The 27822-nt window shown below is 43.3% G+C and overlaps 1 protein-coding gene across 9 annotated transcripts in view; it reads left to right on the forward strand.

Moving 5' to 3' along the window:
• The window catches only part of SYNRG (synergin gamma), a 41024-nt gene extending 24898 nt beyond the window's left edge, over positions 1–16126 (forward strand). For 6 of the 9 annotated variants that reach the window (XM_072978496.2, XM_072978498.2, XM_072978502.2 and 3 more), the window contains 8 exons: positions 8816–9412; positions 10898–11061; positions 11736–11789; positions 12847–12943; positions 13501–13649; positions 13919–14029; positions 14653–14688; positions 15922–16126. In XM_072978496.2, coding sequence (XP_072834597.2) covers positions 8816–9412; positions 10898–11061; positions 11736–11789; positions 12847–12943; positions 13501–13649; positions 13919–14029; positions 14653–14688; positions 15922–16053 — 1340 coding nt within the window. In that variant the 3' untranslated portion in view covers positions 16054–16126. The remainder of the gene's footprint in view (positions 1–8815; positions 9413–10897; positions 11062–11735; positions 11790–12846; positions 12944–13500; positions 13650–13918; positions 14030–14652; positions 14689–15921) is intronic. The other 3 variants (XM_072978500.2, XM_072978501.2, XM_072978506.2) reach the window with 1 other exon arrangement.
• The last annotated feature ends 11696 nt before the right edge of the window (positions 16127–27822 follow it).

Below are 27822 nucleotides of genomic sequence, written 5' to 3' on the forward strand. Positions count from 1 at the left end.
CTGCTTTGCAAGTTAGCTTGGGCCTCATCCATCCCTAAATATCGGAGGAATCACAGAGTTTGAAAGAATGGTGCATGTTTCTTACAGGATTAATATACTTCCCTACAGTGTCTGGGGCAGACATACCCCTCTCAGCAGTGAGGTGTCCCTCCGCAGCCCCTTCTTAAAGTAATTCATTCTTTCTCCCTTGACCGCAGTTAAGCAGTACCTCTGCACCAGTTGTTAACTTCGGTCAGATGGGTCGGACTTTCATTTTAACTTGACTTTGAAATCCACTTTAAGTAGTAGTTTCAACTCATAGCAAGATGCAGTCCCATTAAATTGCATTGAAATGTTTCTTAACTGTGATGAAGGGCTGAAGGAGTATACACTCATTAGGTTGGCACCATTTTTAGAAAAAACCTGCAATTAAAGACAGAACCATCATTAATATCTCTACCATCTGTGTGTTAGAAAGCAGCCTTGTGCAATCTTTGCACCAAAACAATTTTTGTATACTATTATAGTTGCCACATTATACTTGCACAGAATCAAACAATAATGCCCAGTCCCATCCCCCCCTGATCAAGTGTTTCCACACATTTTGGAAAGAAGGACAATGTTCTAGTTAGCAACGCTTCTTGGGAACTCAGGCCCTAAGTCTGATTAGGCCTACACCTAAGGAGACACATTTGGCTGGGGTTTCTTTGCTTTACATTCCATTTTTGGAGCATGAAAATAGACATCCATGAGCTTATTCTGTGCTTACAGAGACATGACCATCTCTGTAGCAGTCCATGACTGTGTACAGAGGTGGCCGCATTTCTATAAGCACAGGATGATCTCATGATGTATATTTTCACCCTGACAACACAGACCACAACGTAGGTTCATGGTGGTGCATACAGGTGTTGAAATAAAAATGCAGCCCTTGTGCATTTTCAGTGTGAAAATGCTGGCCCTTAAAATGTGAGAAGGCAATTATTAGAGTCAACTTGTATGGCAGATATGGATCCATGTCCATAGGATTTCTCCCTCTTAAACACATTGTTTGTAAAATTTAATATCAAAACATGTGACCTGGTGATCTCTAATGTGCTAGGAATTTGTTAAACTTCCTGAGCGCCCTTTGTTGTTTCTTTGCCTTATTAACAATATCTATACATAATAGAGGGGGGAAATAATGGGTTTTATTGACATTTTGTGCCCTATAAAAATGGATAAAGTACCTGTTCAAAAATAAGAAAAAAAGATGTCCAGTTAGCATTTGTGATGGGAAGGCTATTGCTGCAGAGTCCAGTTTTTCCCCCATACGGATGGTTGATTGTTCTGCCTGCCCACCCATTTTGGGCAGTGAAAATAAATTCAGTATTGTAGCCTTATATTCTGTTTTTAAAAAGGAAAGGAGGAAAATCTGTAGGTGGCTTTTGATACGGAGAATTCCTCTAACAGGGTGAAAAAATATCAGGAATGATTCTTCTTTTATGAAGAACTAAACATTTTTTTGTATGTTGAAATGCTTGCATCTGGTTTGGTGGGTGGACTCGTTGTTTGGCACCTACCATGCGTGGTATTGAAAAGTGTTGGTTTGTTTTTGTTTACTTTGGGTTTTTCCAAAAGCACTTTTCCTACTATTTTTCTAATCTTTGTCGTTAGTGGATTGAGCTTTAGTGTAGCTTGTTTTCCAGAGATGAGATTGAAGTCCATAGCAATTTCATGATTGAGAATTGCATTGAGCGGTGCCTTCTGGGTCCTAAGGTTGGTTACACGAATCGTGTTTTTTCATCGCTAAATGCTTTTTAAGTGTGGTCATCAGGAAGGTCTCCCCATGTTTTCCAAAAGAGAAAGGAAATCCTCCTCTGTATTCTAGTGCCAAGTCAAAGGGCCGGCTTGGTCCTAATGCCACCCATTTCCTTACCTTTTGGGAACGGATCAGAAGTGAATGATTGCTCCTCTCTCCCAGGCAACTCCCCCCATCAGTGTCCGTGGTTCATAACTGTGCCAAAGCTCAGCAACGGTTAATGGCAACCGAAGTGCACCCCAAATCGGCATTTCAAACCAGGGCTAGCTGTGACCTATAAGAAGCTTCATTTTGTTTTGTTTCTGCCCTAATGACTCTGATTAAGGCCTCAGAGGAGCAGAAATACACCCACAAGACAGAGGAGCAGGCAAGTGTTCTGCAATCTCTGAAACAGAGTTAAGGGACAAGGAATTTTTGGCCAACCAAGGTGCTCGGTGAACTCCTTCGGGCCCCCAAACTCCTTCTCATCTAAAGTTTCCTTCGCCTTGCTCTGAAATCTTATTTGTTAAATCCACTTCTTTTCTGCTCTAGTGTTTTTCTCTGTTTGTGTGTATATATTTATATACAGATTATCTATATATGTGTTTTCAGGCATTTCAAGCGTTGAATTGGTAATGTTCAAGTATCTGTCTCCCTTTCTTTGAACTTGACTTAATAGATATTCTACCTCTCCCATTGCTTCCTTTCGAACTGTAAAATGGATTATCAGAAAAGGGACAGTATCCCTTTTTATGTTCCTTGAGAAACAGATGGTGGCCGTTGGGGCTTCTTATTTCTTCAAAGCTCCACAAGTGATGTTTTGAATTTTTTAAAAAAGCGTAAGCATGCAGGACTTAAATTTATTGCAGTGATTTCTAGTTTTCTCAGAACACAGAAAAGGAACGTTTTAACTCCTTCCTCAGTAAGCCCGAGTAAGAGGAGATGAATTACAAGGACATGTCTTTGGTGGGAAAGGAAGGATGCTAAAATTGGTCAACTTTTCAGCCAAATTGTCTTGATCTCTTTGGACAGGGATAAGATAAGAGACTGAGATTTCTTTTCCATGCTCTTTCTGGGGGATACTGTCTCTTTAAACTTTGATTTATACATCTTTGTGTGGAAGCCAGCCCTTACTGATAAAATGGTTGACTGTGGGTTTTGTTTTTGAAAAAGGAACCTCTGACAAACTTTTAACCATCTACGCGCTTGCTGCATGTTGATTTTAGTAGATCCTCCTTATTGCTGCTTTTCTGCCCCATGGTCCACTCTTCCCTATTGGTTTGGATGGTTTGGCCTGGGTGGGGACCTCCCCTGTCTCCATCTCCATGATTAGTCCTCATTGACCATTTTTTAAACACTGCAGCAAGGGCGCAGCCTGGCTCATGATTAAATTGTTAGGATAGACCCCGATGGTAGAATGTACAAGCTGATACAACTTTTTTTCCTTTGGAACATTCTTTGCAAACAGCATTTGGGGAGAAAGACATTCCTCTGTTTTTCTCTTTCCTCCCCTTTTTTGCTGTCTGTTTTTCCTCCTCCTCTGATACTTTTTATTTATTTCCCGTGTGAATGTGCCTTTTCGAAATCTGCTTTGATATCTCTCTTCTGCGATGGCTGCATGCTTTGATTCTAATGACTCCCTTTGAGCTCCTGTATATCCATTTCTCTTTTGTGATCTGTAAGTCCTGCTGTGTTTAAATAAATATTTATCTTGGCATATTTTGAAAATCTGAGCATGTGTGATTTTTCTCTATTCTTTTCGAAATGCATCTTTCATCAAACAGGAGGGGGGAAAAATTGAAGTTTAAAGCAATCGTATCCCCTTCTACTTGGAAAGTCTCTCTTTTTCTCTCCGCTCTGTTGTGTTTGGGTGGTGGTTGTGTTTGCGGTTGTTCCTTCGATGAGTCAAGGTCCAACCAAGCAGTCAAACAATTAAACTCGGAACTCAGTTTGTGACTAAGGTACAAATTGCTTAGGTTGGAGTCAGAAGCTTTTATAGGACCAGCTCATAGATCAGCCTTTCCCAATACGGTGCCCTCCCAAACTCCTCCCGCAAACTGTATTTGAGAATTGGAAGCCAGTACGTCTGGTATACACTACTTTGGGAAAAGCTAGACTATGGGGCCTTGGATCAGCTGATCTCTGCTGAGCTAATACTGCAGTAGTTCTTGCAAACCAGCTGCAGTGCGAGTGCTATAAAGTAGCACGTAACCACGGTTACCTGTTGAAAGATACCCCAGTAGCACAAAAAACAAGGCTCGTCTGCCTGCTGCTAAAATCCCATATTTAAGATGCTTCTGTTTTCCTCACAGTGGTAATGCACCTGGCGAGTTCCAGGCCCGAGGGCTTGGGGAGTTCAGCCTGTGAGCCTCAGGAGTGCCAGAGCTGCTTGCACTTCAGTAATGTTTTACCGAGAAGGTCTGTTTGAAAAAAAACTTGTTCTCAGCCCCCTCTCTAACCACAAGGGTTCCTACAAGCTTAGCTTTTAGTGATTTGCACCGTAGGAATCATAGTAGTTGCGTAAACATGACTTCACAAATGGCACCTTTCCGTTGCTGTTGGACCTGAAACCCTACAGTGGATCTGCATGCCCCAGGAACATTTACACACAGCCGTATACCAGACTAGTAGCAACGTCTGGGCTTCTAGTGTGTTCTGTTGCAAGATGGGCCAAATAGCTTGGGTAGTTAATGGCTACAAAGCTCTGAGGGTCTTGGATCGACCTATGTTCGTGGCCTGCCTAGATAAAAACCATCTTAACCAGCAGTGCCAAGAGTTGAACCTGAGGCGTCCTTCACACAGAGTTTGCATCGAGGCATTGCTCTTTGGTTGCGTATATTTTGCCCTTCCCAAGGTGTGTCTCAATTGCAGTTGGTGAACACAGCGCGCTCACGCCGCTGTGTGTCATTGCTCGCCACTTGAAGAAAATAGCATTGGAAATTTTCTGCAATACTCCTTGTTTCTCAGTCTTTATTTTTCCATGTCATAATCATGTCAGGGGTGTGGGTAAAAGGTATGGTATATCTGGCAACCTTTTGTATTGAATCCGATGGGTTGGCTATGGCTGTTAACTTTTCCTGTATTCAGGCTTCCCCTTTATTAGCACAAGATGTACTTTATGTAAGTTTAGTTTTTGGACATAGATAGATAGAGGCTGGATTGTAGGCTCCAATACACTGCTTTATGTCTTGAACAGTATGCGAGAGAGTGTATGTGTATACAGTGAATTCAAAAGCCAAAAAGGTACATGGAACATGTTGGCTTCCAGATGTTGCTGGATTGCAGCTCCTGTCAACAGCTGTGCTGCTTAGAGTTCATGGGAGGTGCTACCCAACATCTGGAAGGCTGCTTATTTCTCAGTGGATGGGGCCATGGAATAATAGTGTGGTGTCACTGGGCCCTGTAACATTTCATCATGTCCTCACTTTTTGGCAAGAATGCTCCCTTTCAGTGTTCCAGCCTTACAAGATAAATGCAAGGCATCTTGTGCAAACTGTGTGGAGGTCAGGCAAGCTGTCCCACCTTTCCTCCTTTCTGTTTTGTATTTCAGTAGCTAGTCATCAGTGACTACTAAGCATGCGTAGTCTTTGTGGATGTTTTTTGAGGGGATAGGTTGTTAGATTAGATTGCAAATGGGAGAGCAAAAGACCTATTTTATTTGTGGAAGCCTCACAATTCTTCTGCACCCGCTTCTCAAGCATTCCCATTTTGGCTCACGCCTGTAGGCACTCAGCACCCAGCTTCATTACTATATTACAGAGAGCAATTAGAACAGAATGTAGATTTCCCCAAAAGTGTTCCTCCATAGCACAGGGCAGTCCCTTATTTCCAGACACTTCCATCGGTTCTTTTTTGGAAGAAAGGATAAAAATATTTTAAATAAATTAACAGCGAGGTGTTGCTTAATTTCCATTAGTCAAAGTCCCATGTCCACCGAAATGAAGTCTTGTCAGGTGTTAAGGCAGTGTTGGACACTGTCACTATTTTCCTTATGCACTTGCCTTCATCTCGCTCTCGTTTGAAGCTGTTGACAAGACATTTTGACAGTTCCCACGTATTTTAACAGGAAGCTTGCTGTGTTAGCGACAGATCTATGACTTCTTGAGTGAAATCCCAGTAGTCACAAATGCCCACTGTGATACCATTGATTCTGTTGACCATTAATGGAAAGAGCTGTGCACTGGGGATGTGAATAATACACCTCGTTCATTAAGGTTGTCTCAACATAATGAGATACAGTACATCACTAAGAGGTTTCCAGGCCCCACAAAATTCCTCACCTCCAGAGCAAAGGTGAAAGAAAGTGCTTCTTTTCTTCTTTGTGGTCTCTCTTTTGTATCAGTATTTTTGCAGTTCTTGGTCTATAAAAAGGAATCCTCCAACAGTGTGGGTAAGGGTGAATTTCTTTGCCTGGCTGGCAGTGGAAATCTGGATGTTTTCTTCCTCACAGTCCAGAACAAGTCTTCATAGTACTGTACATATCTAGCTTACCATAAGCCCGCAGTCTCTCTACAATAGTCTGTATAAATCAGCCATTCTATCCTTGCCATTTAAGAAGCAAAGCGGACATTCTGCAAGGCTTGAAATATGGGATGACTGCTTAAGACACAAACAACCCATTTCATGCTTCTGATCCTTTAAAGTCTGCACAGCAAAGCAGCAGTGATTGCAATGTTGAGTCATTTATGCAGATAGCACAAATTACCTAAGTTTCAAAAGATACACAATTGAACAAGATACACAATTTGGATTAATTTGTTAAGTCACTGTCACAAGGATTTTTCTTACCTCTGGCAGGACAGGGAGAAATTTTTTGCAGTTGAGGGAGGAAGAGGTTGGAGGGAAAATGGATAGCAGAGCAGTGATATAAGTAGCTAAAAATTACACTTGAATTGTGGTAGGATTATCCCAGGTGCATTTACACAAATTATGAAAGAGGTTACAAAAGCAACAATTAAAATTTGTTCCGCAGTCGTTATCTCCTGGTCTTCCCCAAGATTTAATGATGAATATCTGTTGGTCTGCTGCAAGATGCCATGGTAGCCCTCGGCCCCACTGGCTATAAGTAGCTGTTAGTCATAATGACTCTTTGCTACTAACGATCTCCGAGGCAGTCTGCCTTCCAGTACTGGTGGCTACATACATTTAGCAGGAGGCCGCTGTGACCTCATGCCCTTCTTTTAGGATTCTTGTGGAAGATCCAAGATGGCCATTGTGAGAACCAAAGGTGGACCCAGAGAGGTTTGATTGAGCATCGTGGTCCTTCTGTTTTTATAGTCCTGTTGGGCCAAAATGATGATGAAAACAAATGGCTGCTATTTGCTTCTGTTTGAACCCCTCACTCCAATATGTAACGGGTGATTCATGACTAATTTATCCTCCTCCTTCCTCTTTCCCTTCTTCTTTCCCTTCTGTTTCTTCATCTTCTTCTTCCTCCTCCTTCCTTTTCTTCTTCCTCTCCTCCTCCTCCTCCTTCCTCTTCTTCATTTTCTTCTTCCTCTTCCTCCGCCTGCTCTTCTGTTTTTAACCTGCACTGGGGAAGCAGTATAGCCTAGCAGAAATCAAATCACAGCATTGCCTTCCTCTCCCTATTGGTTGTTTTTAGATAAAGTAAACTGTTTTGTGACTGCTTGAGCCACATAACCATCAGGTGAGTGTTGATGGCTTCCGTAATGTGTTTGTGGGAGACAAGGGGTTGAGTTTCAAATTTGTCCTTTTTCAAGGCAGGGCAATTGCTTTCAACAGAAATTTCAACATTAGAGCTATTTGTACTCAAAGATCTGGAGTGAAATTTAATTTGTTGGTGGGTTGACACCAGGATTCCATTCCATCATGGTTCCTGTTTTGAAGCAGAGGCATCAGAATTATAATGATGGCCTTCTATAGGAGATGCTAATCATCTTTGATGAATCAAGGAAATCTTACCAAAAGTATTCGCAAAGGCTTTCACAGCCGGGATCTAATGGTTGTTGTGGGTTTTTCGGGCTCTTTGGCCGTGTTCTGAAGGTTGTTCTTCCTAACGTTTCTCCAGTCTCTGTGGCCGGCATCTTCAGAGGACAGCACTCTGTGCTCTCTCTGATCTGTGTGGGTGGGTTTTCTGTAGACCTTGTGTCTCAGTCGGAGGTCAGTTTTTCGTAGGACCATGACATCTAAGAATGGGAGTTGGCCCTCTATTTCTTTTTCCATGGTGAATTGTATATTTGGGTGGATGCTGTTGAGATGCTTGAGAAATTCTTCCAATTTTTCTTAACCGTGACTCCAAATTGCAAAGGTGTCATCCACATATCGGAACCAGACTGTGGGTGCAAGGGGTGCCGAAGCCAGGGCAAGTTTTTCAAAATGCTCCATGTAGAAGTTTGCTATAACCGGGCTGAGGGGGCTGCCCATGGCCACTCCATCTGTCTGTTCATAGAATTCATTATCCCACTGGAAATAGCTGGTCGTTAGGCAGTGTTGGAAGAGGGCCTTGATGTCTTCTGGAAATATTTGCTGGGTGAGCGTCAGGGTGTCCTTTTTCGGTACCTGTCCTCTGAAGATGCTGGCCACAGAGACTGGCAAAACGTTAGGAAGAACAACCTTCAGAACACGGCCAAAGAGCCCGAAAAACCCACAACAACCATCTTACCAAAAGCTCAACCTATTAATGTTTCTACATTTTAAGCATATGTTTATTAATCAGTCCACATTTACTAAAATAGTTGTGTCACCCTAACACCGCCTCGAAGGACAGTGTATACGAAAGCCCACTGGAAAGCATTTGTCTTTGTTTCTTGTAAAAGACATAGGAAACCTTGAAATCAGACACGTTTCTTTTGGAAGGCTGTTCCATACAGCGAAGACCTTGTTCCCTGGGGGTCATTTGCTGTCTTTCAGGTGGTGGAGGGAGGCCACACAGGAACTGAGGATTGACCCACATGTTTAGGAAGAAGGCAGTTCTTGGGATATTTTTTTCCCCTAGAATAGCGCTACAGTATCTTTGTTCAATATCACTTGGGACCTGTTACCTGGAAATAGTGGCTGCCGCTGGTCCTAACTGGGTTTTCTTCGCCTTTTTAGATCTTGATGACATAAAGTGTCCACCGTTTGGAAGTTACAGCAGTAGCTCTGCTCTGAGCAGCTTTCCAAGCTACGACTGGCCTGACAAAGAAGACACCTATCAGAGCAAGAAGTCTACCTCCTTCCTTCCTCCACCAGGACATGGGTCCTCCTTGGCTACCTCTGTTCTCCAGAAGAAAGAGACCTTTTTCGGCAGCTCGGAAAACATCACCATGACTACCGTTTCCAAAGTGACGACTTTTACGGGCGAGGATGCTTTTCAGGACATGAAGTTCTCGCCCTTTGCTCCCTTCAGAGATTCTTCTGACCTTCAGTCTATAGACCAAAGCGACGAAGATGTTGAAGAGTTTGGGAAATTTGCAAGACCTTTTGGGGAGATGCGTGACAGCCCTGTCCCAGGCACAGCCCAAGAGGCCAGCTCTTCCAGTGTCTCTTTGGAAGCCACCAGAGAAAGCCCAAATGATTTTGGCGAGTTTCAGAGTGAAAAGCCCAAAATTAGTAAATTTGACTTCTTACTGGCGACGACCCAAGGCAAGATGAAGTCCAGTGAAGAAATGATCAAGAGTGAGCTTGCAACCTTTGACCTCTCTGTTCAAGGTGAGCGTTCATGTCATCGGCCCTTTTTAAGGAGAAAGGCGGGATAAAAATATTTTAAATACAGGAATAGGTAAATGGATGGGCTGTGCTCTTTTTTTTTCCCTTCAGACCCAGGTGGGAGAATGAGACTTTGTTTCTGGGTTCTCGATGAACGACTCACCCAAGACGGCCTTTGGTAACAAGCAGGGCTATCACCATAGCCCATTCATGACTGGAGGGCATGGGCTGGGGGCACCAGCTTGAAATGGCAGATTGGGATGACGAGCTGCCAGTGCCTGTCAACCAAATAAAAACATCAAGTCAAAAAGTGGTGTGATGTTTAGTTAGGACCGAGGTGTTTAGTCGATTTTTGGTTAGGTGAATTTCTTCAAAGCAAACTTGCTCTTTTTATCTTTCTCGTGTTTTGTAGCAACAGTTGTTTCCTCTGAGTATAACACGCAGCCGCAGCATTTATTGAATAAATACCAAATTATTTTTTAAAAAATAAAACAAAGTCTGGCCTGAACCAGATGGTTGGTAAAGAAAGGAAAATAGTCCAAGGTAGATACAACAGATTAAGTAAACAAAGTGGAGTCATTAGAGCATGTGAATAGGGCTGTTCGTGTGTCGCTCCTCCCCCTTTGAAACTTAGCGCAGATCTTTTAAAAATTATGTGTCACAGTGTCTGTCTCAAATAACCAACATTTCAGTTGTGCGTCTGTCCCACATAACCAGACAGAAGAGTTTGATTAAAGATTAATACAAGGCTAATCTTAAAAGGTGTTATCTCTGATGTTTTGAGATGGTGGTTACAGTGCACGCACACATGATCTGCAACAAAAAGGTGCCTTTTTTTATTTCAGAACAATTGGTTTTACCTTATAAAAGAATAATTAATTGTATTTGCGAAGGCTTTCATGGCCGGGATCTAATTAATTTTTTCACTTGAGTTTGCCAGTTAAATAAAATCCTGGTTGGTTGATTTTTATATGGGAAACCCCAGGCTGAATTGATTGATTCATTCACTAGTCAGCTAAATCCATGCCAATTTGCATATAAGGGAAGAAAATCATAAATATGATGAGCATATTTTCTTGATTACTTTGTTCATTAGAGGGCATGTGCTTTGCCGTTCTTCAACTTTTGAATGCAGTTTACAAGTTAAAAGTTTTTAATAAAAACAAAGCCATGAAAACACCCTTGTATGAAAGAGCGGTCTACAAAGAGTCATCCGAAATGAAAGCAGACACCAAGTAGCATTAAAAACAAGACACAAATGATGGTTTCAAAAACAGGGATTTTTTTTTTAATGGCGGAATGACGAAGCGAAATGAAGGTAGTTGTTAGGTGACCGTGGAGAGCCTTCCACTGTGGAGGGCCACCCCCAAGAAGATCCTTCTCTTCCCCCACCCCATGACATTCCCATGTTTTGTAGTTCTTCTGTCACTCAAAAATAGAGTGTTCACATCACTTCAGTTTTAACCGATGGGCTTTTTTCCCCCCCAGGATCCCACAAAAGGAGCTTGAGCTTGGGGGACAAAGAAATAAGTCGCTCCTCACCTTTGCCACCGCTGGAGCAGCCATTCCGAGATCGCTCAAATACCCTAAGCGAGAAGCCCGCCCTGCCAGTCATCAGAGACAAATATAAAGATCTAACCGGGGAAGTAGAGGTAGGGAATGCTCTGATGAAGAAGGTGTTATGTAGCTGGGAAGTCTGTCTGGATGACTGAAGGGCTAGCAGGTGAAGCCGGTGCCTTCTGGCCGCCTTTTTACAGTCAAGGTGGACCGAATGGCCCCATAGAATCTTCCGTGCATAGTATTGTTTCAGGCAGCAGATGTGGCCCATTCCACGGAGATAAAAAAGCAAAACTCCGTTCATACCAAAAATTGCAATTACCGGGGAGAGGGGGGGGCATTGCCTGTCTATGTCTTTGAGTGGGGAAAAAAACAGCCTTAAAAAAAACACACACACACAAAACCAAAAACAGTCTCCTTTCTTGGGTTTGAAGTAGAAAGCTTCCAGAAGGGACTGTGACCATTGAATTTGCTGAACGGGTTAGCTCAGCCATGCTGTGTTAGCATTCAAAGGGTGTCGCGTGAATCTTCTGGAGATCTGCCATCCAGACGGGCGCAGGCTGACTTTTGCCTGGATTCTTCTCCTCTTTACTCTTCGCTGAAAACCAGCACAGGTGGGAGAGTGAAGTCTGTAGGTTTTGCGTCTTCCCACGGTTAAGTGAAAGCCCTCGGCAAGCCTCCATTTATCTTTGGCTGCTGGAAAAAGCAGCAGCCAGCTCTTATCTCTTGCGGCCCTGCCACATTCTCTGTTGTTTTCTTTTGCGTCTAGGAAAGCGAGAGGTATGCCTACGAGTGGCAGAGGTGCTTGGAAAGTGCTCTCCAAGTAAGTATGTTTCCCCCCCCCCCCAGTCGCTTCTTCCTCCTTGTTTTAATCAGCTGTTTGTTTGGCACAGTCATTTGTAACACTGAGCATCCAAAGGCGGAGGATGACATGATGTTTTCTGGGGCAGGAGGATTGGTCAAGAGGATCCCTTACTTGTTCCATCTGCTCTGGCAAGCACTGAAAAATACCGTCTGTGGCTTTTTTTTCCAGAGTATTTCAGTTTGAACAGGGGGGAAATGTCTGATTCGTGAATGTCTGCAATGCCACCAGCACCAATAAAGCTCCCACTGTTTGCGGGAGCTAAAGAAAAAAAGAAAGGACAGATCACAAAACACACACACATGTGCTGCTTTAAACCAAGAGTGGGAAAATTTGGGATATTTGTGGGCCAGTTTTCTGCCCCCAAGACGCTCCAAGGGCTGTACTTTCTGCCCAAACCCTCAAAATCCAAACCTACGTCTCTACTTCTGTTTTTGAAAAATGAGTAAGTTGGTGTGTTAAGTCATGGGGGGCAGGGGAGAGGGTGACCTATTTAAAAGGTGAGTCACTTTTCCTGTAATTCCCTTACAGGAATTACAGGAAAATTACATGGTCTAGAGGGGCGGGGTAAAAATCAAATCAAATCAAATAAATAAATAAATAAATAAATATTTTGCTGGAAAAAGGGAAGGTTAGAGGCCACTTTGCCCAACCCAGGTGTAGAGCATCTTAAGTGTTGTGTAAAAAATAAACAGTGAGGCACAACCCAACTCTGCAGAAAAAAACAAAGCAGAGAAAAAGGAGGTTTGGAAGGCATTATTTCTTGGGGCAACCAGGAAGGACTTTTAAAATTTGGGTGATTTCCAAATTTAATTGTCGTGAAAGGCTGGGAATTTTTTTTCTAGACAGGAACGTCTCTATAGCTCTTTAAAAGTTGTGAAATCTCTCTTTTGGGATCCTCGGCCCTTTGTCATATTTTAAGTCACGCTGTGTTTTTGTTTTCTTATTTATTTAGTTTTGGGTTTTTTGTCTGATGTCCTTCCATTCTGTAACTCATAATCTACCTCTTTTTTCCCAGATCATCAAGAAAGCAAATGACACCCTGAATGGAATCAGCAGTTCATCTGTATGCACAGAAGTAATTCAGTCTGCACAAGGCATGGAATATTTGTTAGGTATGATTTATTTTATCGTATCTTATTAGCATGAGGATATGTACCTAGTTTTAAATACAAATTCCTATGAAAAAGTAAGTAGTTCCCTGCTCTTCAAAACCAGTTCGTTTTTCTTCTTTTGCCCATCTTCAAAATATCATGTGGTTGGGTAGGATACTGTACATGCAAGAAGAATTGAGTGCTTTTAAAAATGTTGAGTGCCTGGTGAAGGACATGTCGAGCTTCCACTAGATCGAAGTGGGCATTCTGATAAGAAAGGGTGTGGGTTTTTTTTTAAGATCTAAAATGTCCACATTTTTGTTAATTGAAAACATTCCACTGGAATTGGTCAGCCATGTAACTGTTCCAGAACTGGATCCGTGAACAGATTCCAGACGGAATCAAGATCTAGGTTACAGATGGTGAAAAAAAAACCTCCAATCCTGTAGTTGAGGCACACAGAGTCACAAAACAGAGTCCTACACCAGCGGGACGTTATGCTTCGTGATTACAAACAGGATACCTGACGTAGGGTCACTCCCATTAACTCTGTACTCTTCTCCTGACCTCTTTCACAGGAGTCGTTGAGGTCTATCGAGTCACAAAACGGGTTGAGCTGGGCATCAAAGCCACCGCAGTCTGTAGCGAGAAGCTGCAGGGCCTGCTGAAGGACATTGATAAAGTGTGGAACAACCTGATCAGCTTCATGTCACTGGCAGCGTTAACGGTAGGTCAGCCTGGAGATCTGCCAAAGGTGGGAATTGGTCTGCCTAAGAATGTGGAAACAAGCTGGGGGTGGGAGTGTTTCGCCACAGTCTCCGACAGATGCTAGCAAGGGCGCCTGGGGATTGCACTCCAAGGATCTCTGGGGACCACTGCTCTGCTGGAGCACTGTTAAGCTGAGGATAAATGGAAGCCTGAACTCTTCCAAGACGCTTTCTTGTGTTTCTGTGAAAATCTGCTGCAGTGTTTTTGTTTCCCTTCTTTGTCTTGCAGCCGGACGAAAACTCGCTGGATTTTTCCTCTTGCATGCTTCGCCCTGGAATTAAAAATGCACAAGACCTGGCCTGTGGCGTCTGCCTCTTAAATGTAAATTCTAGAAGCAAAGTAAGTACAGAGGTGGTTCTGGTCTTCTCATTCTTTTTACTTGCTGTCATTTTCTTTCTTTTATTTTTTACTTTATTTATTCTGCTTTTTATTGGCTGTCATTTTCTTCTTAAAACGCTACTAGTTTTAAGTCCTCTCCAAAAACTGCCCTGAAGCAGAGGTTTTAACCCCACCAATAACAGGCATGTTAGCATGGTTAGCACTCTGCCATCTGGCTGATTTGTGGAATGCTTTCTTGCCAGCGGCTTACCTGCCTGGGTAGAGGCGCCTGCTGTGATCCCAGAGGAGCTGCAAGAATGGGGGGCATGAGACATGAGTCCTTAAGACCTGTGAGGCTCCAGCAGGAAGGGGCTCATCTCTTTTCCCAGAATAAAGATGTGCAAATGCATCGGTCGTGGAGATTGGTTTAGAAAATTCCCTGAAGCTGGCTTAGAATTGATATTTATCACGAGAAGATGGAAGGAAGGATGTAGACACGGCATGATGGTTGGCCTTGTAAAGGAGACCAGCTAAGGCCTACCCAGTGGAGCAAAGGGTCCTTAGGCAGAAAAGCAGTGGCTGCCAGTCAACTCATGATTTTTGACAAGTATATTGACCTTTGTTGGTTTCAACGTTGTTTTCAGAAAGAAGAGAAACCTGCGGATGACCCTCCTAGAGAAGTACGGACCCATAAAACGTGATCTTTTTTAGTGTGCGCCCAAATTGGGAACCGTTGCTTTCGTTCTCCTTTGTTCCCAATCAGTACTTGTTCCACTGCCTTCTTCTCTGTCTAACCTCTTGATTGTAATCTACTTAAACTGGCACAGACGTAACCTCCCCAACCCACACCGCCTTTGTCTTGCTGGCATGCCTTCTGCTTGTAACCTCTTTTGCTCTGTGCTGGTGCATCTCGTAGTGCTGCGGTCAAGTTAATGTTGTCATTGTGGTCTCTGTGTACCAGTTCTTGTATGTCCGTTATGTGAGGGGTTGTGGCGTTTATCCATCTTGTGTGTGTGTGTGTGTGTGTGTGTGTGTGTTAAGGTGTAAAGACCCCTTTTGTTTCTGGTGAAAATGGAGGTTGGAATGGAAGCATGCTCTCTCTAAGAAACAACCCAGTTCTTTTGTTCTGTTTTATGACCATTATTCTGTCAGAAGAGGATTACTTAAACCTTCCTCCCATTGGTTTCATCCGATTTCTGAAGCTAAAGAGGGCTGAGCCTGGATAGTCCTCAGATGGCAGACTGCTAGGGAACTATAATAATAATAATAATAATAATAATAATAATAATAATAATAATAATAATAATAATAATAATAATAATAATAATAATTAATAATTAATAATTAATAATTAATAATTAATAATGATAATGTGCCATCAAGTCAGTTCTGACATACGGCAACTTTTTTCTCGGTTTTTCAGGCAGAGAATACTTAGAAGTAGTTTTCCATTCCCTCCTTCTGGGGATGCCCTGGGGCTGTGCAGCCTGCCCGAGGCCACCTAGGTTGGCTCTTCTCACAAAAAGGCACAGTAGGGAATTGAACTCATAACCTCTGGCCCCACAGCCAGACACTGCCCAAAATGCTAGGAAAATGTACCCTGGCCAAGCAGAAGGCAAAGCAGTTGGGAAGGAGACTGCCACAAAAGGCGTTGGGCAAGATGGTTGGCTTGCCCATCGTTCAAGCCTGCAACGTAGGTGACTGTGTGACTGTAAGCAGATAAAGTGGTGCAGAGCAGAAAATCAGATGGCTGCCCTCCGCCAGGTACGTGTTTGCACAAGGCAGAGGAAGATGAGGTGGGGAGCTTCCTGAAATCGACATGTGTTATCCTTTCCCCCACCAGTCCTTCTTTAAAAAGGAGCTTCTAGAAAGCGGATTAATCACTGCCACGTTTTTCATTCCCTTCTCCCTAGGCTTTTAACTCTGAAACGGACAATTTCAAGCTTGCCTACGGAGGCCACCAGTACCACGCCAGCTGCGCCAACTTCTGGATCAATTGTGTGGAGCCCAAACCCCCGGGTCTCATTCTGCCTGACCTTCTTTAAGCAGACTTCCGTTGACTTTGTTCTCAGCCTTTGTAGGGCAACCATACACTGGAGAACGGGATGGGGTGGGGTGGCCGGGGGGGCGGGGTTGGGGCTTGGGTTGCCTGTCTGGCATCTAAATGTGAACACTATTCTGAGCTAGCAGTGAAGAGTATTTATAAAATGTTCGTTTCAGGCTAACTGTTCTCATGCAAAGGGCAAAAGCCAGTTTTTGGGGTTTGTTTTTTTTAAATCTGCAAATCTCTTGGGAAGGCATTGGCAAGGGTTTGGAAATGTCTGCTCATTTTTGAACACTTGCACCGAGGTGGAAACTGCCTTCCTTGAATGGAAATTGACAAATGTTTGTTTCATTTGGCAAATTGGGCTGTCTTTTAAGGAAGAAGGGCCTAAATAATCCCCTCTACCAACCCACCTCCTAAGGTAATTTCTGCTTCAGATGGCAGTCATCCTCGGCAGAGTGAGTAAGGTATCTACCTTGTTTAGGGTGATTTTTTTTAACAAGGAGTCTAAAACTATTTATTGGTTATGAAACCAATTATTTATCCAGCAAGCTTTTTAAAACAGTTTAATTGTTGTGATTTCCCCTTTTCTTTCCCCCCTCTGCTTCCCAACAAGAAACTCTCGGTATTGTGGCATGTCTGGGGATATCTGAATTTGCTGGTTGAATTTTTCAGCCCTCTTGCAAGATGACAGTGAAAGCCAAGCTTAAAACTTGTGAATGTCTTATGAGGCTGCAGGCCGATGTGCAGAAACGTAAGCCCTGAGTTTTAATAATGGTCCAGGCAGCAGTACGGCATTCGAAAACAGAAAATCATTTCTAAATAGTGAGGGGAGGGGAATTGTTGTGTTAAAGCTGTGTGTCCTGTGGCTTTCCGCATGTTATTACGCGCCAGTGACTGTAATTCCCATGGACCGTGATTAGAGATGCTTGGAGCTGCCATCAGCAGCTAGAGGAGGACCATAGGGTGCCCACCTCCTGCGCATTGTCTGTTGATTGAGCAGTTGCTTCTCGCACACATGCCGTTTGGACGCTGTTTTTAGGTTAAACTGCCTTCCTACTGGAACAATTCTTTTGTGCTGTGTCTTAAAGAGGACAATGAGCAAAGCTACAGAGCTGCAAGAAAGCAAAACAGGGTGTTCCTACCCCCCTGCCCCCTTTTTAAATGGACTCAGGGTTTTTCAGTGAAGGAAGAGGCCTAATTGTAGCATGAAACATTGAGTAAGCTCACCTTTTCAGAAAGTGGCCTGCTTCTTAATGCCTTTTTTTTCCCCTTGCTTTGACCCCAGCAGGTCCAAGAGCTCACTCTGCCCATTCTTTTCCCCAGAAACCTTGCCTCCCTCTTTAGTTGGAATCGTAACACTGTTGTCCCTCTAAAACCTGTGTTTGGTGACAAGACCTGGTGCTGTTCCATGGCCAACATGTTGCACTTCGGAATTGACTGCCATCACCATTGTTTTAGCCTCAACGGTGACCCTTAGAACTTCTTTATAGGGACAATGTTTTAAATGGGTCACCTTGGACTCCCGGGAATTTATCTTCCCTGTATGGACCAGATCCATTGCAGGTTGGACCACGAAGATCAGATTTATTATGTGGCGGGACTTCTTTTATAGTTTCTTAGAATTTTCCTGCAGTTCCCCAGATTCTTTTAGTGGCCAGGGAAAGAATTACCCTCAGACTTCTCTCCGCTATAACAATATCAAAAGCAGAGCAGGATGGGGAACACTGCATGTCGTATCATCCTTTCCTTTGTGAGTCTTATACATCTTTCCTCACAAGACCCACAACGGTGAGATTCATGGGTGCAGGAATAATTATTTTAATTTTAAGGAGATGCAAGGAACACGTTTTCTGTGCAAAGTGTGTCATGTAAATTCACTTCTTATATAGGTGGTTATGCTGAACCAAACTACGTTCAGGGCCGAATGGGGGGTGGGGTACTACGGACTTCTGAGCTGCATTTAGTCCACCGCTTGGTGGGCCTGGCAACTTGTTGTGGCTGTACCACACCCCAAAGGAATGCAAGAACTTGCTCCCAAGTAGTTAGTAATAACCAAGGCAGTGTTGAATGAGTCAAAAGACTGTGATATCACCTGTAGCATCAACCCTGCAGGAACAACAGTTGTGATGCATGTCATACCTTTTGAACCTGGCACAGCAGGAAAGAGGATACTTCAGTCCAATCCTGTGGACATGTATGTCAAAGAAGCGGGATCACACGAATATAGGACCACTGTGTAGAAGCCCTGGAACAATTGTGGCATTGGATACTGTACTTCGCAGCGTTGCTCTTTTGGGAAAAGCTGAACCGCCACTCCATCCCAGACCATCAGATATTAAATCACAATTTGCTTTTTGGGATTCCTGCATTGGTAGATGCCACAGTGCACATTGGAGTCTGCTTGAGTGCATTTGCTGAATGAGACCAACTTGGATGTAAGAGGGAAAGGCAGAGTGGTTTTTAGTTCGCCGTTCCTGTAAGAATGTGGTGAATTTAATGAAACGGCAGAGCAGGAGTCATCAAAAGGTCGAAGAAGCATCAGCTGAGGATGCTATGAAGAGCCTATTCAAAGGAACACCTTATGTTTCTGCCGTCATGTTTACCTCTTGGTTGTTGCAGCCGTACTTTTTAGTCTTCATGGAGAAGAAGTAAAGAATGAAGGAGAAGAACCAAAAAAAGCTCAGATCTAATGACAGTGGACTTCTTGAGCTAGGAACTCATGAAAACCTCAGACAAACGGGAGGAGGGGGCAGTTTGTCAAGTTGATTTCCATTATTAACAGTACTTTGTTGTCTCAAGAAAAGCCGTGGGTGGGAAGGGCGGGATAAAAGATCCTTCCATGTATTTTTCTCCCATGAATAATGTTACAATTTGTGTGCTGTTTTTTTTTTTTAACCTTTGTTGAGAGCCGTGGACCGAGGGATGCTCGTTTAGCTAATGTACCCAATTCACTCAGAAGACTTGAGCGTTGCCTTCATCTGTTCCCTCCCCTGTTATTTGGTTAGCCCACACACCTTGGTGTCCCTGGAAACGGTATCCAAGGTTACAATATTTCCCCCATACAGTACTTGATTATGTAAGGCTCTGCTTTTCTTTCCCTTGCATTTAGTGCAAGGATGGTTTTTCCAAAATTGGATTCTTTTTTATACCTTTTGACCTTTTGAAAGCACATCTTCCCTTCTTGAGTGAAACAACATCCCCACCGATATGTGGGGTTTTGTGGGGTTTTTTGCTTGTTTGTTTTGCGTTTGTTTTGTTTTTAACTGCACAGATGTTGAGCATGAAATGTATACTGTTTGTCTTCTGTTGTTTTTAAAATATGCTTCAACCTTGTGTTCCTCTGCATTCCTAAGCAGTGCGGGTGTTTTCCATTTCCTGGACTTTGATGATGGATCCAGTTACAATGTCTTTTTTAATGAATGTTGCAAATGGGCTGGAGTGAAACTTACGTTTGGGTTGTAGCATAATGGAGGTGAGGGAACCACTGCTTTATGTAAGCAGTGGTTCCCAACCTTGGGCAACCCAATTGTTCCTGGATTGCAACGGTTGCTCTTGAAGACTTCTGAGGCCATGTTTGATCTCTGAATTTGTCCATGGGGGAAGAGCATCAGTCACATGGGTTTGCAATCTGAGGTGGGCAGTGTAACCTCCAGGGTCTCAAACACATTGTGCTGGCTGTCAACCTAATCAGAACCCTTCTCAAATGCTTATGGCCCCTGCCATGTTGGAGACCAAGTGTGTCTAACTATCTTCTGGCTTGTGATGATCAGCTAACAATAACTTGCAGTCTTGTGAATTCTCTGCCTCTTGTTGGTTGTGTGTTGCTTCTTCAATACTGTACATTCTTTCCTAACCTAATGCTTGAATGGATCGACAGTAAGGGGCCCTGGCGTTGAAGTTGCTGGAACCGTTAATGAAGACATCACGGAGCCTGCTCAGGTAAACATTACATCCTGTCATCATTAACGCAACACATAGCTTGCAGTTCCATCGTGTTCTTTGTGTTGGCTTTGGAAGGGGCCCATATTCTCTTGGCGTTGCGTGAAGTTTTGGCATTTGATTTCATTTCAGGATTTGAGGTGGTGGTAACTTGTTGGAGAAAGGAGGGGTGAGTTGGTTTTTCCATGGCAAAGTGTGCTGTAAATAGGATATTGTAATAGGATATAGGAGAAATGAAAAGTTTCTCTCACTTGCTTCTAGCTGGCAATTAAAGAGTCGCTGTGGTGACTCTTGGGACCCCGTGAGCATCTCTGGCTTGTTACATGCTCAGGAATCTCAGCAGTGCTCTTTAACTGTTAGGAGTTAGTGAAAGTTACGCATTTTGCCTTCTGCCTGCGTAACAAAACAACAGGTTTTCAACCATTGTTTTAAAATCTCCTGCTCGTTAATGAGTGAGAGAGCAAAATTAGCCCTTCTGTAAAGAAAAGAAAAAGAGACTAAAGCTGCTGTTGTATCATAAGCTTTATTCTTAGAGATGCTAAGCTTTCTGATCTTTTATTTATTTATTTTCAAATGGTTAAAAAAAAAGTGACCTGGCTTTGAAAGGGCCGAGTTATAATGACAGGGCTCTTCTTTTTAATATGTGTTCTATTCATGGTTCTCACAGCTGCCTCTGAATGTACGTGGGATTGGTCTGATGGTGATTTAATAATCTTGTTTTATTTTGTGCTGTGGTGTTCTTGGTGTTTTAGAAAGCTGAATGAGGTGCTTCTTTGGAAATCTTCCTTCCTTCACTTGTTGTAGTGTACAACCTCCTTATTGATCCCCATGATCTCCCTGATCCTCATTAAAAGCGGTCTTTTGCCCCTTCTTGACTGAAATGTCAATACAATTAGTTCTTTAAGTTTAATGAAACCTTAAATTAATATTTCACTAATCTACATCTAATCCCCGGAAGGACAGAACTTGGGTCTCATTAAAAAATACCAGATCAAGTAAGTGTTAGTAACGCAAAAGCCCTTTTTTGCATGATTCATGATTTGTGCAGAATTCATTGCCATTGTGAAGGTCTTTTTTAAAAAGGGTCCAGACAAATTGATGGAGGATTGGTTTATCAACATTATTGGCCATGACAGCTCAATGGAGCCTCCACGTGCTGAGGTAGTGTACCTCTTGAATACTAGCTAGTGGAGTCAAGCCGCTGGGAAGGTCTGTTCCTTTCACATCCTTCTGTGCACATTACTTAGAAACTGGCTGTTTTTGGACGTGACATGCTAGACAAGGTTGATCTCTTAGTATGATCTGAGTTTTCCCCCTAGTTTTTTTTTTTTTGGGGGGGGTTATGTGTGGCTTTTCTGATTTTCTTATTTTTAAAGCTGAATAAAATGCAGTCTCTCATGTTTCATGGGAGCAACCAACTTCTTATATTTGACATATATAGGGAGATAGATAAACGTACATGTAGCTGTTTAGTCTACATACATTGCCGAATTGAGTAGCTTTTGTGGTCCAGATGTTTCTTTAAAAAAAAAAAATAACCCAGTATTTTGCATATTCAAAAATGGTGGCTGAAACAGTGGAAATCCTGGAAAGTGGGGGAGTTTGAGATCATGTTGTCTGAAAGAAGGACCAATGGTTGCCATATGTCTACTCAAATGTTAACAATCTTCAGTCCACCTCTCGTGGCCCTCCAAGGTGAGGTGAATGGTGACATAGAAGATGGGTCTTCTTGGTTGTGGCACCTCTTACTTAATTTCTGAAAACCCTTTTTGTGGCACAAAGGGCGTGGGCTTTTTTAAAATTATTATTATTATTATTATTTTGGTCTTTAGCAATAAAAGAAGTGAAATGCTGATGCTCGACACTTCACGGCGAAGAGTGATGATGACTCAGGCAGCTCCGGTTTCCCCCTTCTTCCTGAGGTTTGTGAAGGGGCTCAGTCAGAATACCATCCCTAATCACACTTCAGGATGCATAGTTCAAGCACCCAAACCTTCACATGGGGAGCTACAAAAAAAGAGAGATAATTTTACCAAAGTCTGCTTTTTGCTGATCCAGATACCTCTGACAGCCTTGCATGTGTCTTATATGCAGTCAGCTTGACCGGAGCCACTTATAACATCAGTCCTTCGTTCCTCCCACTTGATGTCTTCCTTGGACTTAAAGCTGATGGCTTGCATGTCTCTTCACTATGGATTTGTTTTATTCTAGGACTATCTTAACCTAGAAGTATTGCCATGTTCCCTACATGCCCATAGCAATGTGCAGGCTGTTGGGTTTTTTTAATGGTATTCAAGTACCAATTTACTACCATGGGTATGCACTTCTCGTAAAGTGCCTTTTTGTTAGCAATCCTCTCTGCTAGATGTCCCAGTGAGTCATGTCCAGACCAGGCAAGACCCATCCATCTATCTTTTTTCCTAAAGATAAAATACTATGCTGTTGTGACCATGCCTTCTTATTGAAGGTGGTTTCTGCCTTCCCTTCAATTCAAGTCTTGTTTTCTAGGCTCTCTTTCCGGAGCCTTCTTTGTCGATTGAGAAAGCACTAAATCTATTAAGCATTTCCTTTTATGAATCCAGAATAGGACAGCTTCAAAGACACAGCAGTGGTCTTATTATGAAGGCTCTCTCAGTGAGGGCCTGGATGTCTCCCTTCAACCTCTTTCAAAATGGTTTGGGGGAGCCATTCGGCTGACTTGGGTTAACAGTAACATTTCTAGTCCCTGATTCAGTGAAATCTCCTCCACTCAAAATGGTATTAGTGTCAGTAGATTTGTTAAGCCAGACATGGTCTAACCTGGTGGTCGCTCTTGGCCCTCATCTGTCATTAGCAGACTAAGCAGGAGGCGTGCTTTGGAAGGGAGTTTTATCTCTTGTGTTGCTCTGAAGCGCTACCCCTATCCAGTAAAGGAGAGCTGTTACTCGTTCATCCATGCCGAGAAACTACAGCAAAGATAGACTGGTTTCTTCCATTCTGGAATGGTGATTCTCCGAGTGTGTCCTTGTGTGATCGGGTTCATTTGAAGGTTGGAGCAGTTCCTCTTTTTTTTTGGCAGGAAATAACCAAGAGGAGTCGTTTGAATGATTAACAAATTTATTTGACTTAACATTTGGAGATTCAACGATAACCTCAGCAGGGTCAAAACAACTCAAATTTGGTAACTGTTCGCAAGGGGATGGTAATATTTGAAAAGGAGATTTTGGAGCGTCTGTTACGAGGATGGTCCGAACCGTTGTTTGTCTGTAGGCTTCCTCACAGCACAGATCGTGCCGCAAGCAAGGATGTCGAGCCCAGTCCCCCTTGCATGGCAGTTGATTGAACGTTGCATCGGGTCGAAGCACCCTCCCCCAATGACCTTGTCCTCTTGGGGAAACCACTACTGTCCATTCTTGTGTTTCTGTTATTGTCACCTTCTTTTCTTTAAGGTCTGGGTCAGGTATTAGTCCCCCCACCTTTAGGTTGGGGAAAATCCTCCAATAACTCCCGCGCTCTTTCATAAGTAGACTCTCTTTCTTTTCTTATCCCTTCCCGGGGCACATAGAATACTCTCCCTTTCCCCCGGCTTCTTTTACATTCTCCTCCCATACTGGAAAATTTAACTTCTCCCCTTTCCTTTCTCTTCTTCCACTAGGCAAACTTCCACCTTTGTTTCTTTCTCCTCCTTTTCATCTACAATCAATCCTTCTGTCTCTTTTCCCACTACCTCTTTCTGTGGCTCTACTATTTGGGGAGATGGCGCACTCTCTTCTCTCTCTTTCTCCTCTCTACTTCTCCTTCACACCTTGCTCAACCCTTTTCCTTCTCATTGCTTACAAACTGCTCAGTTCCCCCAGTTTCAAGGTTAATGCAGCAGGTCCGTGCAACGGAGGAAGAAGCATTATTGATAGGTGCCTACTAGACGTATGCACCTAGGCAGGCAGAGTTCATACCAAAATGCACAGCATGGAGGCTTCCTGAACGGTGCTGTGTGAGGCACATCACCCCTACATGTCACTGGCTAGGAGAAGAATACTTGAAGAATTACAGTTACACGCAAGTGACCTTTCTCCACATCTCTGATGCTTAGGTTTTTGTGTGGCTGTGGTGGCGGTGGTTTGTTTGTTTGTTTGTTTGCCAACTCTCTGCTGGTTAACAAGAACTTAAAACCACAGACTCTCTCCTTCCCCTTGCTAAATTCTGTTTAGGTCACATATTTTCGGCTGCCTGAAGCATCTGGCTTCACGAAGTTATATCGTTGAAATGGACTTGAAGGTTTGCTTTGTTAGATGCTTTAGATGCATTCACAAAGGAGAGCATCCACAGGATGATGGGTTAAAACCATGATTGGGGGGTAGTTTGCTGTTTTGATGCTTTGGAAAATGTACGGGCTGTTTTGAGGTGAGCCAAAATTGACCCCCGCCCCACCCACAAAGATGGTGACACATCTCTTTTCGGTCCATTTTATTTTTTAGACTTTTATACTGCCCATCTGACCTGAGGTCACTCTGGGTGGTTTGCGGTAGAGAACAATAAACATAAGCCAGTAACCGCAATGTACCAAGATGATAAACAAAATAAAAAAACAAAAATACAAATACAATAAATTAAATCAATAAAATAAAAATTCAAAATTACAGTCATTAATAACAGCCGGTGGCTATGGATGTTAATTATGTATATTCAGTACCTACGAAGACGGAACAGTTTGAAAAGCCTGCCTAAATAAGAATGTTTTCAAAGATCTTTACCAGAGGGAGGAGGGGGCATGCGACTTTCCGATGGCAGTATGTTTTATAATGGAGGAGCAGCGACAGAGGAGCCCGGTTTCTTGTTCTTTCCTTCCGGGCCTCTCCGGGGGTTGGCAACCTCAGCCGTCCTGCCTGGGATTTGCGGATATGGCGGGCAGCTCCCACTTGGAAGGAGACATTCAGACTCTTGGAGCTGGCTGGCTTCAATCTCAAGGAAAACAGGCAGGTTCCTCTCTCATGCGTAAATGCCCACCACAATGCCATATGGGATCTGTTCCATTTTAATATTGTGTTCTTCCAAAAGTATTTCCAGTCAAAGATGGAAGTATTGTCTTGTGAAAGCACTGCCTTTTATTGCCAGCTTTTTTATTTTAGCGACACACTATCATCCTTTTATAAGCAACTCAACCTTCTGTGTTTTCCTTTACTATTGCAATAAATCTGGGTCCTTCAATTGAACTTGCACCGATTTACGTTGCAGGTCCCATACAGAAAGGCCCTAGTGCTGTAGACCTGACTTCCAGGGTGGAATTGCACCCACACGCCTTCTCTCCCGGCCTTGGTCGGGTTCCAGCCATGCTTCTCCCACGGCTCCTTCTGCAGAATGTCAGGGTTGGCCATTTCTGGCAGCAGACGTTTTAAAAGCGGAAAGAGATTCCATACTGAGCACAACAAAGCTAATTTCCAGATCAGCTAGCCCTTAGAGGTGAGACTGTGATTCAGTTGGCTCCCGCTGCAGGTGTTGTGTTTTGTTAAACCCCGCTCCTGTGCTCTAGGCAGCTCCTTTAAGGTCAGAGGTCCCCCAACCCTCAGGCCAGGACCTGGTGCTGGTTTGTGGCCTGAGCTGGAAGCGGAGACAGACCTCCCGCACGCACTCACCCCTGCAGAGCTGATGTGCACGTGCATACATGCCCGTGCGAGCACCACGGTGCCGTTTGCACACAAGCACACCCTCACAAGCCCCAAGCTGCCATTCACGCATGCACGTGAGCGCGGGGGTGCCCCGCCTTCCCCAGCCGGCCCACGGGGTGAAAAAAGGTTGGGGACCCCTACTTTAAGTAATTAACATTAAATAGTGATTTTCTGAGCTTATCTCTCTGGAATAAGGTGCCCTCGACTTCAGAACTGTAATTAACTGCCTTAACTGGAGAATTTATGCTCTTGGTGTTTGTTCATCACCCTGTCTGGATGCAATTAAAATAGAGGAAGTGTAATTATTTTTTTTTAAAAAACTGCTTAAGGCTGTTATGTTCATGGAGTTGGCAGCGTTAAAAGCTGACATTTTCTTCTCCGGCTCTCACGGCTTTAGGGAGGCACTTCTTTTCCAACGGAGCAGAACTTAGAAAGCAGCGACAGATGTCAGAGTAAAGCTGAAAGAAAACTCCAGGACCATATTTTTAAAAGGAGACACCATTTATCTCTTCCCTTCATTGAAATGTGTAAAGTGCCCTTTGCTGAGTTGAGAAAGAAGAAGGTTTTGTGAGTTCCTGTCCTCACCTGCATAACAGGAGGAGGGAGGAGAAGACTAGGAATCGTTCTGATATAGCTAAGCCACATTTCTTAGTGTAGATGGAACATATCAAAGCGAATTTCTGCACACAGCAGTAGAAGAGCCCTGATACGAGGTGTTTAGGGTCCTTCTGATCTGGTATAATTTGAATCATCTTTTCTGCTCTGGTTGACTGTATTCAGATAATCCAGGTGCAAGACAGTGTGTTCTTCTTTGTGGCCTCTATCTATGCACACAGATGGGTGCCCTGAGCATACATAGAGGGCCATTCAAACAAGTGAAGTTACAGGCGGGTATCTTGTCAATCTCTGGAGCATTGAAGGAAGATAATGTTATTTTCTACAAATGTTATTGTCAGAGCTTTCTGATTATCTTCCGAATAAGGAACCAATCCACATTTCTTTCCCTTATACATTATCCCTTGTGCTGTTTCCACTAGTTTTACCATGTTCTTGCTGTAGTGCTCCTGTTCCAGCTGGATGAAACCCAGAATCCCAGACTTGGGTTCAAAACTGGATAGTGTAATTTCACAAGCTGTATGCTTTGTCCAGGCAGTAGGTCCTGGCAGATCCATTCATTCCAGGATTGCAGTCCATTAGAACCATTCTGTTCTGGTGCCACCCACTTTTCCATCTTTTCTACCACGCCATTGAAGTACCACGTATGTATTTATTTATTTAAATTATTTCTATGCCAGCTTTCTCCCCAAAGGGGACCCAAAGTGGCTTACAACAGATTTAAAAACCTCACAACAAACATATAAACAGTTAAACATACATTGAGATTAAAAACCAAGTTTAAAAACAATTCAAAAACATTTTAAAAGCTGTAAGTTGAAAATCACTCTTTGCCGTTGAACCCATCCCTTGCTAGTCTAGCGCCGCCTTCTTTGAATAGACAGTGTCCCTACTAAAGCCTACAATTCTAATTATAGGATATTAACTCTGTTAGCTTTGGTTCTGACAGATTCAGCAACAGACCATCTAGGAAGGATAGTTTCTCCTGCAACTGCCAGATTTCCTCTGGGGGGGGGCTCTACAACATCACACCCATTTTGGCTGGTTATACTACTTACCTGTATTGAGGCTGAGTAGGAACTTTGCCATGCCCTGGGTTATTCTAACCCTCCTATGGCAGGTCATGTTTCTATGCTTTCATCCTTTTGTCAGGCAGGTTTTAAGTGGGTTGAAAATGGCACGCTCTGAAAAGGCAGGCAGCCCGGTCTTCTTTTCTTTTCAGCCAGGGTCTTCCAGTCCCAGGCTCACAGATCCTTCTGAAACACTCTGTTCTTCATCTCTTTTCAGTTCTCCACAGGTTTCTAAGGAGGGAGTTCAGTTCACTGCTGAAGGCACCTCTTCAAATGATTCCTTTCTTAAATGTCTCCTTCTTTGTAATCGTGAAGTGGGAAGGGGCCTTTAAAGCAATCGAGTCTGACCCCCCCCCCCCTTACTCAGCGCAGGAATACAAATCTAAGGCCGCCAAGTGGTTCTCCAAATTTCTCTTTTGACGGCCTGCAATGTTGGAGCACTCGCCACCTCCCGAGGTAATTGGTTCCAGCTTCCTACTGCTCTAACAGTTAAGAAGATTT

The sequence above is a fragment of the Pogona vitticeps genome, chromosome 7 (assembly GCF_051106095.1).
Source record: "Pogona vitticeps strain Pit_001003342236 chromosome 7, PviZW2.1, whole genome shotgun sequence".
Taxonomy (NCBI): domain Eukaryota; kingdom Metazoa; phylum Chordata; class Lepidosauria; order Squamata; family Agamidae; genus Pogona; species Pogona vitticeps.